Genomic DNA, 17420 nt, shown 5'->3' with positions numbered 1-17420 from the left:
ATCACTTCCTGCCTGGATATTTGCAAAAGAAATTCAATCATCTTTATGACCAGCCTCTACCTGCCACCAGAGACATTGCTGATTTTTTTTGCAAACTTCACGTTAATTCTTTAGCTCTTGCTGCCTTAGAAACATTCCATGAATCTCCATTTAAGGACAAAATTAAGCCTAAATTGCTTTGTTTTGAAAATTATCCATAATCTGGGGGTGCCTGGGTAGCTCAGTCATTAAGCGTCTGCCTGCAGCTCTGGACATAATCCCAGGGCTCCCTGCTCTGCGGGAGGCCTGCTTCTCCCTCTCCCACCCGCCCTGTTTGTGTTCCCTCTCTCGCGGTCTCTGTCAAATAAATAAAATCTAAAAAAAAAAAGAAAAGAAAATTACCCATAAACTAATCTTATCTTATCTTTATATGCTCTCCATTCCCTCCAAAGCATTACTCATTCTGATCAGAGTCGTGGTCTCAGCACCCCACACGCATACCTCATTTCAGCTGTAGGCCTACACCCTTGGGGCTGATACCCACTCCAATTCATACCCACACGAAACCTTAGCTCCAGGATGCCTCTGTAATCATCCTAATTGTGGGTCAACCTCCTCCCATAGGATCTCATGCCATCAGGAGTCTGTTCATGGTTTTGCAATTTTGTGTGTTTGTGTAATTATTTGGTTCACTTCTGTCATAATCCCTCCCACATCCTACACAGGCTTTAGGGTCCACGCTTCTATTTTTGCTCTCTTCTGTTCCCTAGCACAGCCCTAAGCCACGGTAGGCGCGATGCAGTATTTGTCTAAGTGGGGACTGAAGGGCTACCAGGACTCACGTCTCTTCAGTTTTGAACCATCTTGTCTGCACCACACAACTAAGCTCCTATTTCATTACTCATTAGTGCTGAATGCGCACTCAGTTTTGTCTGCCCAACCGTCACCAGGAGCTCTTCTGTAGTCCCCACAGTCTCAGCACAGGGGACACACTGACCTCAATGGATACCGACTGCCACTGACAAACACAGAACAGAAGAGTCTCTAAGAGAAACCTTCATTATTGTTCAGGTTCCCGGGGTCCTGGCCACTGTCAATTCCCTATGTCGGCGGAGCACGCTTGTGCTACATGCAGATGACTGTGCTCCAGACTGCCTTCTGCTAACCCAAACCCAGTCTCTTCTGTTGCCTAAGCATACAGCCGATTAGATTTCCTAGCCTCCCTAGTTAAGGTGAGGCCATGCGACTCAGCTGTATTTTAGCTAGTGAAGTGAATGGACGCCTATTTCCAGGTCTGGCCCATAAAAGCCTCCCATGTGGCTTTTCCATGTCTTTTCCCTCCGGCGGACTAGAGGGAGATAACCTTTGGAGGGACTCGTAACATCGTTCAGTTTATTGTAATTTCAAGCCTATTATAAATATTAGTAAAATTAAGATAAACCGGTCACATGACTTTTTGTAATGTATTCCTGGGAATCAAGTCAACACAATTACTTGATACTCACTAGCATCTATTACACTTTTAAAATACAAATAAACCATTCTTCAGCAGTCAGAAATTTACATTATTCTCTTTACTCTGTGAACTGTATTTAATTTCATAAATAAACCCTAAAAATTTTATTCTAGTATAACATTTTTATGCTTGGGATTCTTTTATAATCCTCTGAAACTAAAAGATAGTATATAAATTGAAAATTTAGGGACCCCTGGGTGGCTCAGTCATTAAGCCTCTACCTTCGGCTCAGGTCACGATCCCAGGGTCTTGGGATTGAGCCCCACACCAGGGTTCATTATTTATTTAATTTCCAAAAAATAAATAAATAAGTAAATAATAAAAACATTATTTTCCATTACCCTAACGTAAAGCTCTAAGTATTACATAACTTTGTCTGGACTGAGTTAATTACTATATAGACTTAATCAAAGCAATATAAAATATTACAAATTGTCATTATTACAAATAAAAGAAGATTTAATGGGAATGCACCTCTTAATCAGACCGATGACGGTACTCATGTTTAAAGATTATGTCCCATACTCACAGCTACGTATTACATATGCAAGAGTGAAAGTTCAGTACCAATTCTATTCTTACTTTTCTTATAAATACTAAACATTTGCACAAGTAAACAGAAGAGTATTTACTATAATAATATACATTAATATTCTGAACAACTCCTGAGTTTTATACCCAAACTTACATTGTATTCTACCACTAAAAATTATTTCTAATGATCTGAAAACTCACTTAGTTCCTCCTTTAATTTAATGGAGAGAAAAAAACCTGGAACCTATCTCAACTACAAGCAAGAAGTTTTAATAATCTGCAGTCACTTGTTTCTCAATTTCTAAGACATGTCAAAAATGTCCAATGATAGGTGCCCTTTTTATCCAGATACATTCAAAAATAATTAGGAAAAACTTTTTTTTCCCCCCAAAGATTTTATTTATTTATTTGACAGAGTGAGATCACAAGTAGGCAGAGAGGCAGGCAGAGGGAGCGGGGAAGCAGCCTCCCTGCTGAGCAGAGAGGCTGATGTGGGTCTCTGAGACCATAACCTGAGCAGAAGGCAGAGACTTAACCCACTGAGCCACCCAGGTGCCCCAGGAAAAACTTTTTTTTAGCTTCCTACAGTGATAACAATGTTTTTATCGTAACAGAGATTTGGGTTACATAGATATATGCATTTTATCTAAAGTCATCTAATGGTACTTTTTTTTTTTTTTTTAAAGATTTTATTTATTTATTTGTCAGAGAGAGAGGGAGAGAGAGCGAGCACAGGCAGACAGAGAGGCAGGCAGAGGCAGAGGAGAAGCAGGCTCCCTGCCGAACAAGGAGCCCGATGTGGGACTCGATCCCAGGACGCTGGGATCATGACCTGAGCCGAAGGCAGCCACTTAACCAACTGAGCCACCCAGGCGTCCCTAATGGCACCTTTAAAATCTGCATATTTCAGCATACATAAATTTCACCTCAAATGAAAAGCCTCTAAACAAATAGTGAATTCTAGTCAGTGGTATGCTTAATGAAGTATTTGGGGCAAAGTATACTGGATATGTACAACTTACTCTGAAATGAATTTTTAAAACAAGATGATTAATGGATACAAGGACAGAAAGATAAATGACAAAGCAACTATAGGAAACTGGTGAATCTAGAATTTAATTATAAAAGCTTCATAGAATTCTTCCAAGCTAGAAGAGCTATAGGAAGAATTCAAGAAGTTATACTGGTCACAGAAATCAGAGAAGAAACTACTTTTTTTGTTTTAAGATTTTCTTTTTTTTTTTTTTTTTAAAGATTTTATTTATTTATTTGACAGAGAGAGATCACAAGTAGGCAGAGAGGCAGGCAGAGAGAGAGAGAGGAGGAAGCAGGTCCCTGCTGAGCAGAGAGCCCGATGCAGGACTCGATCCCAGGACCCCGAGATCATGACCTGAGCCGAAGGCAGCGGCTTAACCCACTGAGCCACCCAGGCGCCCCTGTTTTAAGATTTTCTTAAACCATCCATGCACAGCCGGTGCTCTGAAACCCCTCACACGGCAGTCTGCATTCTGAATGGCCAAGTGATGGCTCAGTTACTTTCCACAGGATGGGCAAACAGGGCAGATTTACTTACCAAATAAAAGCCAAAAATGAGAAAAGCACTTCCCTGGGTTGAAGAGCAAAGCTGACAAGATGTCTATGTAAGGTGTACTCAAAGATATCAAGGATAATTTGCATAAACTCTCAAAAGAAGAGTAAGATATTTTGAAAATGCATTCACGTTCATCATAGAGACGTTAAGGGGAAAAAAGACAATCATTAACATTACAGAAGTATGGAGGCCTTGGATTTTAGGAATATTTACTTAAGACTAAATTGGTGGAAAAGAAAGGGTTTCAAAGTTTTTTATTTTTTTTAAAGATTTTATTGATTTATTTGCGAGAGAAGAGTGTGTGAGAGAGCACAGGTAAGGGGAGCAGCAGAGGGAGAGGGAGAAGCAGGCTCCCAGAGGAGCAGGGAGCCTGATGCGGGGCTCAATTCCAGGACTCCCGGATCATGACCTGAGCAAAGGGCAGATGCTTAACTGGCGGAACCACCCAGGTGCCCCGCTTTGACTCAAGTCTCCAGAACACAAGGTCTGGAAACCTTTACCTTTCTTGAGTTCATTTATCCAAAAGTTCACTGTCCTGGAATCTCTCTGATCATATTTGAAATGAATCAATAGCCCGGCTTCACTGTGTTCTAAGTCACCTGCTTTTAAAAGAATAGTGTTTCCCTACCCTAGATATTTAAGTTTTAAATACAATTTTTTTAAATGGTCCAGACAGCCACTCCAGCAATGAAAGGAAGACTAAGATGACCATCAGATAAGAACTATAAAATAATTACGGTTAATATATTAGTCAACTCAGCAGGAAAGTAAGACAGCACGCAGTGAACCACAGGGAAACAGCAGCAGAAAGATGAAAACTGGAAGAAAGAGTCAAATGGAAATGTTAGAAATTTTAAAAATCCAGCTATCAGTGATGAAGAAGTCCTTCAGTGGACCCAGGTAGTAAACGCCACACAAATGAGGAAGGAATCAAATCATTTGAAGACACGTCAACAGAAATACCCAAACCAAAAGAAAAAGAAAAGGAGAGGGAAAACAGAAGACAGTATCTAAAATGATGGAATTAAACCAGTCTAACATTTTTGAAAATAGAGTTCTAGAATGAGAAGAGAGAAAGAACAAGGTAGAAGAAATATTTGAAGAGATAATAGTCAAAAGTTCAAAAAAAAGACAATAAATTATATACTCAAGACAGTTTAAAATCAAGATAAATATATATATTTTTTCCAATTTATTTATTTTCAGAAAAACAGTATTCATTATTTTTTCACCACACCCAGTGCTCCATGCAAGCCGTGCCCTCTATAATACCCACCACCTGGTACCCCAACCTCCCACCCCCCTGCCACTTCAAACCCCTCAGATTGTTTTTCAGAGTCCATAGTCTCTCATGGTTCATCTCCCCTTCCAATTTAAGATAAATATATATTTTAAAAAGATAACAATAACACAGCACAGAGCTGGATAAATTAACAGTCAAAACACAGAAATCCAAATATAAAGAGGAAATCTTGAAAGCAGTCAGGGGAAGAAAAGATACATTACATATATAAAAGAAGAAAAGACAAAAATTACAGCATTATTTCTCGCCAAAAATTATGCAAACTAGAAGTCAATGGGGTGACTTTTTTAAAGCTCTGGGGGAAACTGACAACCCAGGATTTTTTTACCCAATGAAAATACCTTTCAAAAGTAATGCTGAAAAGTAAGACTTTTTCATGCAATACAAAAGCTGACAGAATCTCGCTAGTAGAATTTTCCCTAAAAGAAAGTTTAATTTTAAAGAAAGGGCTTTTTAAAAAGATTTTATTTATTTATTTGAGAGAGAGAGAGAGAATGCAAGTGGGGGAGGAGCAGAGGGAGAGGGCCAAGCAGATTCCCACGGCGTGCAGAGCCCGAGGTGGGGCGTGATGGCAAGACCCAGGCCGAAACCAAGAGCTGGACACTTAATGGACTGAGCATTCCAGGCATCCCTCCCCTAAGGAAAGTTCTTTAGGGAGAATTTTATACCAAACTAAGATTGGGGTCTACAGAAAAAAAGGAAGTATGTAAGATACAGCTAAAATGAAAATAAAGGATTTACTTTTCTTATTTTTAATTATTTTAAAAGGTAATTTTATGTAAAGCAAAAACAAAAAATGTACTATGGAGTTCATGACATGTAAAAGTAAAATGTTTAAAAATGACAGCATAAAGGATAGGAAAAAAGAACTGGAAATACTCAATTGTAAGGTTCTTACACAACATGAAGTGACGTAAATATAAAGGTAGACTAAAATAAGTAAAAAAATGTATTATTTGACCCTAGAACAACCAATAAATTTTTAAAAGTTTAAACTATAAAAAGCCAATAGTGGAGACATAACAGAATCACAAAAACTATTCAATTCACCCAAAAGAAGGCAGAAAAAGTGAAAAGAAAGGAAGAGATGAGACAAAGAAAAAATAACTAGTAAGATGCAAGATTTAAATCCAATCATATGAACCATGATATTAAATATAAATGGTTTGGAAATACTTTTTACATTGTCTATTAGCTAATCATCTTATTAATATAATTCTAATAGTTCAAGAGCAGATTCTTAAATTTTACATGTATGTGATAATATAATATGTAATTTGTGACTTTTTTTCCCTTTCTTCTGAAACTCTATGCCATTTGTTTCTTCTTCTTGCAATGCCGCATTGAATGCAGGCCTTCAGTGGGACTGAACAAGTGTGGTAAGTAGATATGCTTGTTCAACACTACACCATAACATGAAGTTAGATGCATTTTCTCCCCTTTCTAATTATGAAATTATCCTTTTATTTTTATTATTTGAAGTATTTTTAACCAAAATGGAGGCTGGCTACCATCAGGAATTTTCTACATGTATTAAGATGTACTGTATATATTCGTAAATTTATTCTTTTCCTATTAACGTTGTGAATTCGATGGATAGGTTTCTGCATGTTAAATCACACTGCATAAATCAAACTATGCCATGAAAACAAAAAACAGTACTTAAAGGCAAGAATAAGATTATAGGACAAAAGACATTAAATGTCAGAAAGTAGAGGACAGCACTGCTAAAATCTAAAGCAAGAAGAAAGGAAACCAAGTAGAATCATATTGTCATTGGCTTAGTGCTTATTTACATACCTAATAAATACTTTAGAGAACTGAGTATTACTTTAGAAAATAAACAGAATGGAAGAAATGCATCCTACAATATGAGATAACTATAGTATCAAGTAAATTGAGAAAACACTGGACATGCCTGACTTCCAAAATAAGCCTGACAACATCCGTTTCGGAGATGGAGAAGAGAGTGAGAACGGTCTGCAGAATGTGATGAGAAGCACGAAGCCATGTGGTGCCACGCACTCCAGGGCAGGCTCAGTGGCCTAAGGACTAAAGGAGGAAGAAAAATGGCCATCATTTAAGAGATCTGCTTGAAAAGCAAGTATCTTCGGGGAGAGTTGGGTATCTGTTAAAACAAGAAAGTAAAAGAAACCCTCAGTAAAGAGGTTGAAGATTAAGGTATTATTTTGATTATGAACTCCAGGGAGGACACAGTGGAGGGGTTCAAGAGGATCGGATAGGTCAGAACAGGGATAGAAGACAATGACAGCCTTAAGGAGATTAGATGTGAGAGAGAAAAGGTGATGTAGGAATCTGGGCATCTGGATGGTACCCTATATAAACAGGAAGAAATAATGAGAGAATTCCTGTTTATTCAAGGCAGATGGTCAGAGTGTGAGTGTTGACAGGCAGGAAAAGGTGGGTACTTGGCGTTTCCTTTTGACCACTTTTGATCAATGGGCCAAATCCTTACTTTTCAGCCTTTTTCTTAACCGACTTTCCTGACATTTGAGATTGTAGCCCAATATAATTCTTGAAGTCATCTCCCCTTCCATTTTTTTTAGTTTCTCTTATAACATCTCTTAATACTCTTCCTTTCCACTGATTCCTCCTCTTCGACTATGCTTAATATTTCTGTGGTTTGGTCCTGCTTTCTTCTCTCTACACACAACCTCATGCCCCCTGGTTGATTTCATCTATATGCATAGTTTTAGTCACTGCCTATATTCAGCTTCCTAATGGACATCTTCCTTTAGAAAATCAGTGGGTACTTCAATGACCAACATCTCAAGAATTAAATAGTATCTTTTTGCTCAAATCAGCTATTCTATATTCCCTCTCTAGTATAAGACGATTACATGATTTTTTTTCTACTATCTCAAATTTAGCTGAAGTGAGGCCTCCAAGGCTGAGAACTACAAATGATAAAGCCCCACACTCTCAAAAGGAAGACATGACATCCATGGAAGACTTACTGAAAGAGAGCATCCCTATCATCCACTTCCTGCCTATTGAAAATAAAACAAAACAGATTAGAATTAGAAATTAATTCATAAACAGAAAATGTCTCAGTAAGAACAAAGGCAGAGGCTCTCCAAGAAAATCTCTGGGACAGACTGGGTGATGACTATAAGAAAGGAAAATGCACATCTTAATTTTTGGCTGGCAACAGACTCTGATAAAGAAGCTGTGCATTCGTGTGTGTGTGTCTATCTTGGTCTACCCACACCAGAAATGAATAGTGATAGAGTTCTTGGGAGAACCTGACACATACCCCCAGTTTAGGACACAGGTGAACACAGAAACTGGTCCCAGCCTGGAGAACTGTGACTGCAAGAAGTTGGATGGAGCTATCAAAATGGCAGAGCAAGAACATGGAGGACAGCAGTTAGTCAAGGGGCACTTCTACCTCTGGGTTCCACAGGCTTCCTATTAGCCAAACTGATGCTGCAGAAGGGCTACAGCATCCTGAGGGGCCAAAGATATATTCCTCTGCTGTAAGGGTGTTCTGAAGTAAAAGGCTGTAGGATAGATTACAGGAGGCAAGAGACAGTCGGGAGAAAACCGCCCAAGACAGCCTGGGTATGCACCACACTCTTGACAGAGAACTGGGCAATGTGGACTTATCCACAGGGTCTCCAAAACTTTCCTAAATGCACCTCTGTAAAAGTCCACACTTGGGACACCTGCCACACTGGCCGCTAGACTACAAGAGTTCCAGCACATAAACCTTTGTCCTTTCTCTTCTAATCATCCTTCCAATCAGTAGCCAAAAGCATAAAGGGGGGAGGGTAGAAGAAGAAACAGATTACACTCCTCTTTTCTACTACATGGTTCCTGAGCCATGATTAGGCCTGAGTTGAGAGAGAAGCTTTCAACTAGATTTAAGGTTTTGACTAGACTTTTCATATCTTTGAATTTAGTCACCAAAATAAGGCTTTTTCTTATACTGAAAAATAGCCTCTTGTCAAGAGGTAGGGAAGGAAGATCCAAGACCTCATGGCTAAAGTGAAGGATGAGAAAAAACAAAGCTGGTTCCTATCTGCATGCCATCAAGGATAGGCCATGGACCAGTCATACTGGTTGGTGGTGCCCCCACCTACTCTGTTGTTCAAGTCAGGAATCTAGGAATCATCCTAGAGTCTTCGCATCCCTAGGACCCTGACATCTAGCCTATGTCTTAAAAGTCCTTTTAATACATCTCTTCTTCCCAAGCCCCTTAGCTACCAGTCTAGCTCAAACATAAGGTACTATAATACTCTAATTTCGTCATTTCCCACCCTGGCCCACACTTTAGAGTTATAAAATATTAAAATACCTAGACCCCACCCAGCCTTAGAGACTCTCGTTTAAATGGAGTCAAGGGGTTCCAGGGGACTTCAAAAGTTCACCCAAGGTTGGGAATCACTAACCTAACTAGTCTCTCAGAATACTGCCACAAGAATCCTCTTTTTCAAAATGCAAATCTCATATTATGCTAGAGTCGTGGTTTCCAATTTAGGGTACCCATTAAAATCACTTAGCTTTTAAAAATCCTGATACCAGGCCAAACTCCAGATCAATTAAAAGCATCTCTGGGGGTAGGAACCAGGCATTCCCCAGGTGATCCCAATATGCAGATAAGGACACCGCTGTGCTAGAATCAATGGAAAGCCACAGAAAGTCTTCAAGAACAATACAGTGCAAACTCCCCTAAAGATAACAGAACCTTCCATTTAACTTCAGCTCTCACACTACCAAAGCAATGTAGTTCCCTCAAGGGCCACATACTTTTCCACTTCTGTGTAAAGTATTACTTCAATCCAGAAAGCCTTCTCTGCTTACCCACAGCTAAGACCCAAAATGCCTTTAAGGTTAAGAGTTTTCAAGAACAGCCTTTGTATAAACCTTCCCTGATACACGGCAGAGCTCATCAACCCACTTGTAACCGTCATGATTCTGTAGTGCTATATTTAACGTTTAGGTCTAACTTCCTTGTTGAAATGAAAAACTTGTCTTATTCGTGCTTTTATCCCCAGTGCCTATCACTATGCATAGCACATAGTAAGCACTCAAGTATCTATTGAATTCACCTCATTTAAGTAAATTACTATTTTCTATTACTATGCAGATAGAATCTCATTTTAATGAACTATAAGAGACATACTTATACATTATATTCAAGTCTCACTAAGACAGAAACCAACAGCTATACTTTTTAAAAAATGTAAAACAAATGTTTAACATTTGTTCTATTAATGAATAATAAGTTAAGGAAAAAGGTGATATAAAGGGTAGTAAGTTTCCAGAATCACAAAGGCAGCATTTTACGGAATAATGATGCTTAGCTTTCCACCTGAATATGTCCTTTAAAACATACCTTTGCAAAATGTTATGCTGGAATAATCAATCTGTATGTTGTAGGAAAATGAGCGAAGACGACTTACTTGACATGAGAGAAAAATGATAGCTACCTTAAGATGAAAACAAATTATGGAAAGCTTTTGAATGCTCTGAATGATCTATACTTAAGTCTAAAGACTCTGAGAATTTGGTTACCAGCATTCGATGGCAATTTCTAGTACTCTAGTACTCTGTTTCCCAGCAAGAGCTCAGATCTCCATGAAAACCAGGACAGTTTAAGCAGAAAACAGAGTATTTTATCAAAATAATATAATAAAGTTACATTTAATGTTTTAAATTCATATAGTCACTACATATGTGACTTCCCAAAGACAATAATTTTGCACAAATATTAACCGAAGAACTAAACACATCATGTACGTCATTCAAGAGAGCTTTGTTGTACCCACATTCATATGGGCCATGGAAATTATCTTCGCAAGCCACATGATTACTAGGTTACTATGTGTTTAGAGTAAGTTTTGGTTTTTTTTCTGCCATATAACCTTAATTACTAAATTAATCTAGTATTTGATGAACCCTTACTGCTTGTTCGGGAATATATTGAAACTGAAGTATCTAAAGTGACTAGTAAGAACACAAAAGCATTAACCACAACACTTGGCATTTGTGGCTAATTTTTTTTTTTTACCTTATTTGGCGATTTCAAAGGTGAGATGGCTATTTTATTTGGTGTCTGTGTTGTAGAATTTAAAGTTGATCCAATAACACCACTTTCAGATATTGTTATGGTCTTTGATGGAGTCCCGGGAGTAGACTGTGAAAGAACCCTACCTGCAAATGAGAGGCAGCACATCAGTTCGACTTTTTTCAATAATAATATAAAAATGTATGTGTTGATGATCTACACCCACAAGGACTGTAGTACATATGTTCACTGTTTCATTGTATCCAGGCATGAACTTAAACTACTCAAGTGAGTCCTGAGTGAACTAAGTTGAAACCAGTCAGAAGGAAACAAAACAATGCTTCTTAGTAACACTTAGTATCTTAATACCACTTAAGGTAAAGCCCATGAAAACACATGTCTGCTCACATTCTCATCAATCCTACTAAATTCCATCTATCAGAATTAGAAAATAGGCTCAGGACAACTACACAACAGGCCCTGTAAGTCAGGCCCTGAATCAGTCTCAAAACTTAATCTCTGTGCTATACTGCAGGTGTCTTACTCTGAACTTAAACCATTCAGGACACAATTTAAAGCCACCTCAATGAAAGTTATCGGACCAGCCTGAACACTGGTTTAATGCTACCTGATTTCAGACTGCCGAAAGGAAAAGAAAAACTTCCAACAGGAATTCAGGAATACTGTGTTCCCTTCTGGACAACACCCATCAGGAAAAACATGGGAAAACTGTAGGGTGTCTGGATGGCTTAGGAAATTGGACAATGAGCTGAAACATTGGGAATTTTTAACCTAGGCAAGAGAGGAGTAAAAAGACATGACACACCTTCAAATTCTTAAAAAAGAGGCATGTGAGACAGTGGTTCACCACGTACTCTGGCTCTCTCCCATTCTGGGCCCGTGAGAGAACTGCCCTTCTGACCTGCCCCACGCCCTGGGATTAGGTTAGTTCTAACTGGGGAATTGCGAGTAGAGGTGGTATGTGTCACTCTGGGCCAGAGCATTTACTGCCTATGCAAGACCTTTCAAAGCTCTCTTTCGCTCTGCCACATCTGAGACGACAGTCCCTCTGTCAGCCTGAGTCCTTGAGAGATCATGATAAGAAGAGGCCCCTTTCTAATCCACAGTGGACATGTAGATAATCTTATCAAGTACGAACAAAAAGTACAATTTCTTTTAAACTTCTGAGACTCAGATTGTTGATTAGGGCAGGAAAGCCAAGACGACCCTGACTGACGCAGGCTGCCAAGCAGAAGGATTAGAGCCGCTCTGTAACACATCAGATGCACCCCGCGCACAGAAACAGAAGTTTCAGCTCAGCACTAGGAAAGAACTTCCAACAAAAACTTCCAACTGAAATGACTATTTCTCACAAGTGAGTTTTCAGTCACTGAAGGTGTTCCAAGCAGATGCTGTATAATCAAATCCACTGGCTAAAGAGGGAATTCAAGCACCCAAGAAAGAGAAAAGGTAGATAACTATATGACCTCTAAAATCCCCTCTTCGATGCTATGATTTAATTCATAGATATATCCAGAGATGAAAGAGAGAGGGAGAGGGGAAAGCAAGAGAAAAGAAAAAAAAAGAAAGGCCTTTCTCTTTAGACAAAAATCAAGAACTAGCACTTAAGAGCTGCTGGATTATTTTTTCTGGTAACAGTGCCACAGTACACAGTTTCTTTTTAAAATCAGGTTTATCTGAACTTTAAGAATTTTTAAAATATTTTAACTATTATTTTTTCAATTTCTTTGTAGTACATGGTTACATTTAATTTCATTGATAATACTCATTAATGAATTTCAGTTGAGATTTTTTTTTTAACCTGAATTACATCGTAACTAAGTAAGTCAATTCCACATAAACTAAATGAAATTTACATCAAATATTTTTAGGCCATCCTAAAGGATGGTTCAACACCCGTCTGAAGTAAAACATTTGCCTGTTCTAGTTTCTAAAACTAATACCTGTGGGATAAACGTGAAGCCCCAAGAACCACTACATTTTTAAGAAAATAAATTATCAATAAAGACAAAGTTCCATAAAATGCTCATTTATGGTTATTACTATAATTTCTTATTTATTTGGCATTACACAGATTCAGAAAAAAGTTTATGAACAAGTTAATACAGAAAATTCTCAATTCCTGAAAATAACTGACCCAGGTAAAGGCCACTTAAAAATGAATTCATTTAAAATGGGGACAAAAATTTTAAATAACAAAGAAAACTAAAACTTTCACTTTTGGGGGGAGCTTATACTTAACAAAAATCCAATCTGTAATTAAAACTACACTAACTCTTAGAACGAACTGGTAAGTGTGGGGAAAAGAGGATTTTTCTGAAAATGTATATGTCAGTAAAATGACAGATTGTTTGATGGGCATTACATGATCATATTGAAGGTCATCTCTGCCAATATATTTCAGGGTTTCATCAATTTTTCCAAGAACCCTCTATACCTCTTTAAAATTCAAGTTATTCTTTTTTAGGGGCTGGCTTATTTTTCATCCAGGTAGCATCACTCCTGATTATCTACTCTCCAAATCCCTATTTATCCTCAGCTCTGCAGACAGATTCAAGCAAGGATACAAGTTACACAATTTCCCCTTGAAGTCAATTTCCAAGGTATTTACACTCTATTGTTGGTTGTTCTCCAAGAATCAAGAGACTTACTCCAAAAGATGGGGATTGGGGGGGGGGCAGACAGGGAGCTTGCTTATCTAAGTGAGGACTAATTCTGTAAGAGATTAATTTATCAGTGAATATTCTCACATTGATGAAGCTTGCTCCACTGTAGCAACCCTGTACTTCGGGAGTTCCAAGAACGAGGACCTCCGAATCCCATTTAACCCTCTCCAAAGCTTTCTGAGGTGTTGGGTATCAACATCTTATAGAAATAAGATGAATCGGGGGTGCCTGGGTGGCTCAGTGGGTTAAAGCCTCTGCCTTCGGCTCAGGTCATGGTCTCAGGGTCCTGGGATCAAGCCCCATATCAGGCTCCCTGCTCAGCGGAGAGCCTGCTTCCCCCTCTCTCTGCCTGCCTCTCTGCCTACTTGTGATCTCTCTCTCTCTGTCAAATAAATAAATAAAATCTTAAAAAAAAAAAAAAGAAAGAAGATGAATCAATATTTACCCAAGATCACAGACGAAATCAATAGAAGGGCCGTGACTAAAACCCAAGTTTCCCAGTACCTCTTCCCACACACCACATCACTTCCACAACACACACATTCATTTAAAAATACACATTCAACGAACCACATCTATGTGCCAGAAACTGTGCCAAGTCCAGAAGGATAAACAAGATAAAAGAGCTACCATCAATGTGGTACATATATACAATGGAGTATTATTCACCTAAAAGAGGAATTCTTACATGCTACAACACTGATGAACTATGAGGACATTATGCTGAGTGAAATAAGCCAATTACAAAAGAACATACACTGTACAATTCCAATTTTATATGAGATGCGCAGAGTAATCAAACTGACAGAGACAAAAAGTCTCTGTTAGCAGTTGGGGGGTAGGAGGACGGAAAGGGGAGTCAGTGTTCAGTGAAGACGGGAAAAGCTGTGGAGATGGACCGTGGTGACAGTGTCACAACAGCATGAACACATTTAATGCCACTGAACAGTCCACTTGAAAATGATTAAAATGATAAATTTATTATACACAATTTATGTACATATAGCTTATCATAATTTTAAAAATATAAATAATTTTTCTTAGATGATAGAACAAAGCAAAAAAATTATCACTACAAAAAATTATAAATACAGTAGGGGAGACAGACAAGAAAACCAAGAATTATAATACAGTGACTAATGTAAATATTAAAAACCAGTATGAAATTTATTTATTTTTTATGTTAATTAGGGATGAAAATACTTTATTTCCACCAGTATGAAATGTAAAGAAGTCTGGTTAAGAATTTTTTTTTAAATATTTATTTATCCACCCTGGAAAACACTGGGCGTATTCCTCAAACAGTGGACAATAGAGTTGCACTACCATCCAGCAATCACACTACTGGGTATTGACCCTAAAGATACAAATGTATCTTTATTGCTTATTTTTCATCCAGGTAGCATCACTCCTGATTATCTACTCTTCAAATCCCTATTTATCCTCAGCTCTGCAGACAGATTCAAGCAAGGATACAAGTTACACAATTTCCCCTTGAAGTCAATTTCCAAGGTATTTACACTCTATTGTTGGTTGTTCTCCAAGAATCAAGAGACTTACTCCAAAAGACGGGGATTGGGGGGGCAGGCAATGATCTGAAGGGGCATGCACACCTTAATGTTTACAGCAGCAATGTCCACAATAGCCAAACTATGGAAAGAGCTCAGATGTCCACTAACAGATGAATGGATAAAGAAGATGTGATATATATATATATATATATATGACTAGTATATGACTAGTAAGAACATATATATATATATATATATAGGAATTCTGAGCATCCATCAAAAAACCCTGAAATCTTGCCATTTGCAATGACATGGATGGAACTAGAGGGTATTATGCTAAGTGAAATAAGTCAATCAGAGAATCAATATGATCTCTCTGAAAAGAGAATTTGAGAGGCAGGGTGGGCGGGTCATGGGGGGTAGGAAGGGAAAAAATGAAACAAGATGGGACTGGGGAGGGAGACAAACCTTAAGAGATGCTTAATCTCAGGAAACCAACTGAGGGTTGCTGGGGGGTGAAGGGGAGGGATAGGGTGGCCGGTGAGGGACACTGGGGAGGGCATATGCTGCATGCTGCAGTGAGTGCTGTGAAATGTGTTAAGACTGAGGAATCACAGATCTTTACCCTGGGGCAAATAATACATTGTATGTTAATTTTTAAAAGATTTATTTATTTATTTGACAGAGAGAGAGACAGAGAGTGAACACACACAGGGGGAGTGAGAGAGGGAGAAGCAGGCAGCCAGATGCGAAAACTGATCCCAGAACCCTGGGATCATGACCTGACCTGAAGGCAGACCCTTAACGAACGACTGAGCCACCCAGGCACCCCTAAAATTAAAAATTTAGTAGGTATAATTAAGTTCTATGGGAATACATGAGACAATCAGGGGAAGAGTATAGCAAAGAAAGGCATTTTAAGTAAAAGGAGCAATGCTAAGATCCTAAGTCCTAAGAGAAAATGGCCCATTTGGTAATCTCTTAAAGTAAGTTAAATCATAAGTAAGGAACTAATAAGAGGTGAAAATGAAAAAAAGTATGTATTAAATCAGCAATGCCTTTAATGTTAAGAAAGCATTGTAACTTGAATTCAAATCTGACAGAATGAAGCCAAGAAAGAAATGAGAAATGGATACAGCCTAGGAAAACTTCAGCAAGGGTGTGTCAAGATCAGATTTGCATTTTAGAAAAATCACATATATAAACGTAAGTTTATCTTGACTACAAGACAGAAAAAGATATCTATCTCCAATGAGAAGCCCAAAAGTCATTTAAAAACAATCTAAATGTACTTTGAAAAATCAATAGCGCAATATAAAGATAAAACCTTCTTGTGATAAAAAGAATTCAATAGGAAAGCTACTTCAGTGGTTTAAAATTTGTCTCAAATGAATTAAAAAGTCTATATAAGGTATCAGTTGACAGTAGAAATTCTCTCTCCTACTGAACTTAATGCTAGTAATTCTAATAAAGTTTAACAGAGGTCTACCTATGCCTTTTGGTAGAGCCAATAAGTCTGCCTATAATTAAAAGGTGAAGTGGGACGCCTGGCTGGCTCAGTGGGTTGGACGACAGCCTTCCGCTCAGGTCATGATCCCGGAGTCCCGGGATCGAGTCCCGCATCGGGCTCCCAGCTCCACGGGGAGTCTGCTTCTCTCTCTGACCTTCTCCTCGCTCATGCTCTCTCTCACTGTCTCTCTCTCAAATAAATAAATAAATAAAATCTTAAAATAAAATAAAATAAAAGGTGAAGTTAAGATTAGCGTGTAAACACATTATATAAATGATCCAAAGACCCAGCAATGACATCATTATAGTCAAATGTAAAAGAGGTGAAATCTTGGCATTTACCAAATACTCATTCAGACACTTCTGCAAATACCACAATTGTTTAGTATATCATTTTCCCACCTAATTAAAAAATTTAAGGAACTCTCTCAAACTCAAAACGAGTAAAAAACAAAACAAAACAAAACAAAAAACACTGCACTGAGACATTCCTCTTGGTGAACCCTCTCCACCAAAACCTCCCAAAACCTCCCTGAGGACTAGTGGGGTCCCTTTTTTCATCAACATATCCAAAGCCTTCCTTACTTTCAGCCAAGTGAAGCCCACTTCCTGAACCAGCTCCAAATTCAAACCCGTTCCAGTCTTTCTTCAGGCGCCATACCTGCCTCCCGTGACAGTCCTCAAGATAACAGCCTCCTTTAACATCACACATCTCTGCTGAGGGCCAGGAGACAAGATTCATTCACCAACACTACC

At 38.4% G+C, this 17420-nt stretch overlaps 1 protein-coding gene across 9 annotated transcripts in view; it reads right to left on the bottom strand.

The window, feature by feature from the left end:
• The window catches only part of LIN54 (lin-54 DREAM MuvB core complex component), a 69073-nt gene that overhangs the window by 30183 nt on the left and 21470 nt on the right, over positions 1-17420 (bottom strand). For 8 of the 9 annotated variants that reach the window (XM_044225242.1, XM_044225250.1, XM_044225243.1 and 5 more), the window contains exon 4: positions 10961-11103. The exons of the other annotated variant lie outside the window; for it this stretch is intronic. In XM_044225242.1, the coding sequence (XP_044081177.1) occupies positions 10961-11103 (143 nt within the window). The remainder of the gene's footprint in view (positions 1-10960; positions 11104-17420) is intronic. 9 annotated transcript variants of the gene reach the window in all.

This window comes from Neovison vison, chromosome 11 (assembly GCF_020171115.1).
Source record: "Neovison vison isolate M4711 chromosome 11, ASM_NN_V1, whole genome shotgun sequence".
NCBI lineage: Eukaryota > Metazoa > Chordata > Mammalia > Carnivora > Mustelidae > Neogale > Neogale vison.
Note: the sequence above shows the minus strand (reverse complement) of the source record. Positions and strands in the feature narration are given on the sequence as shown.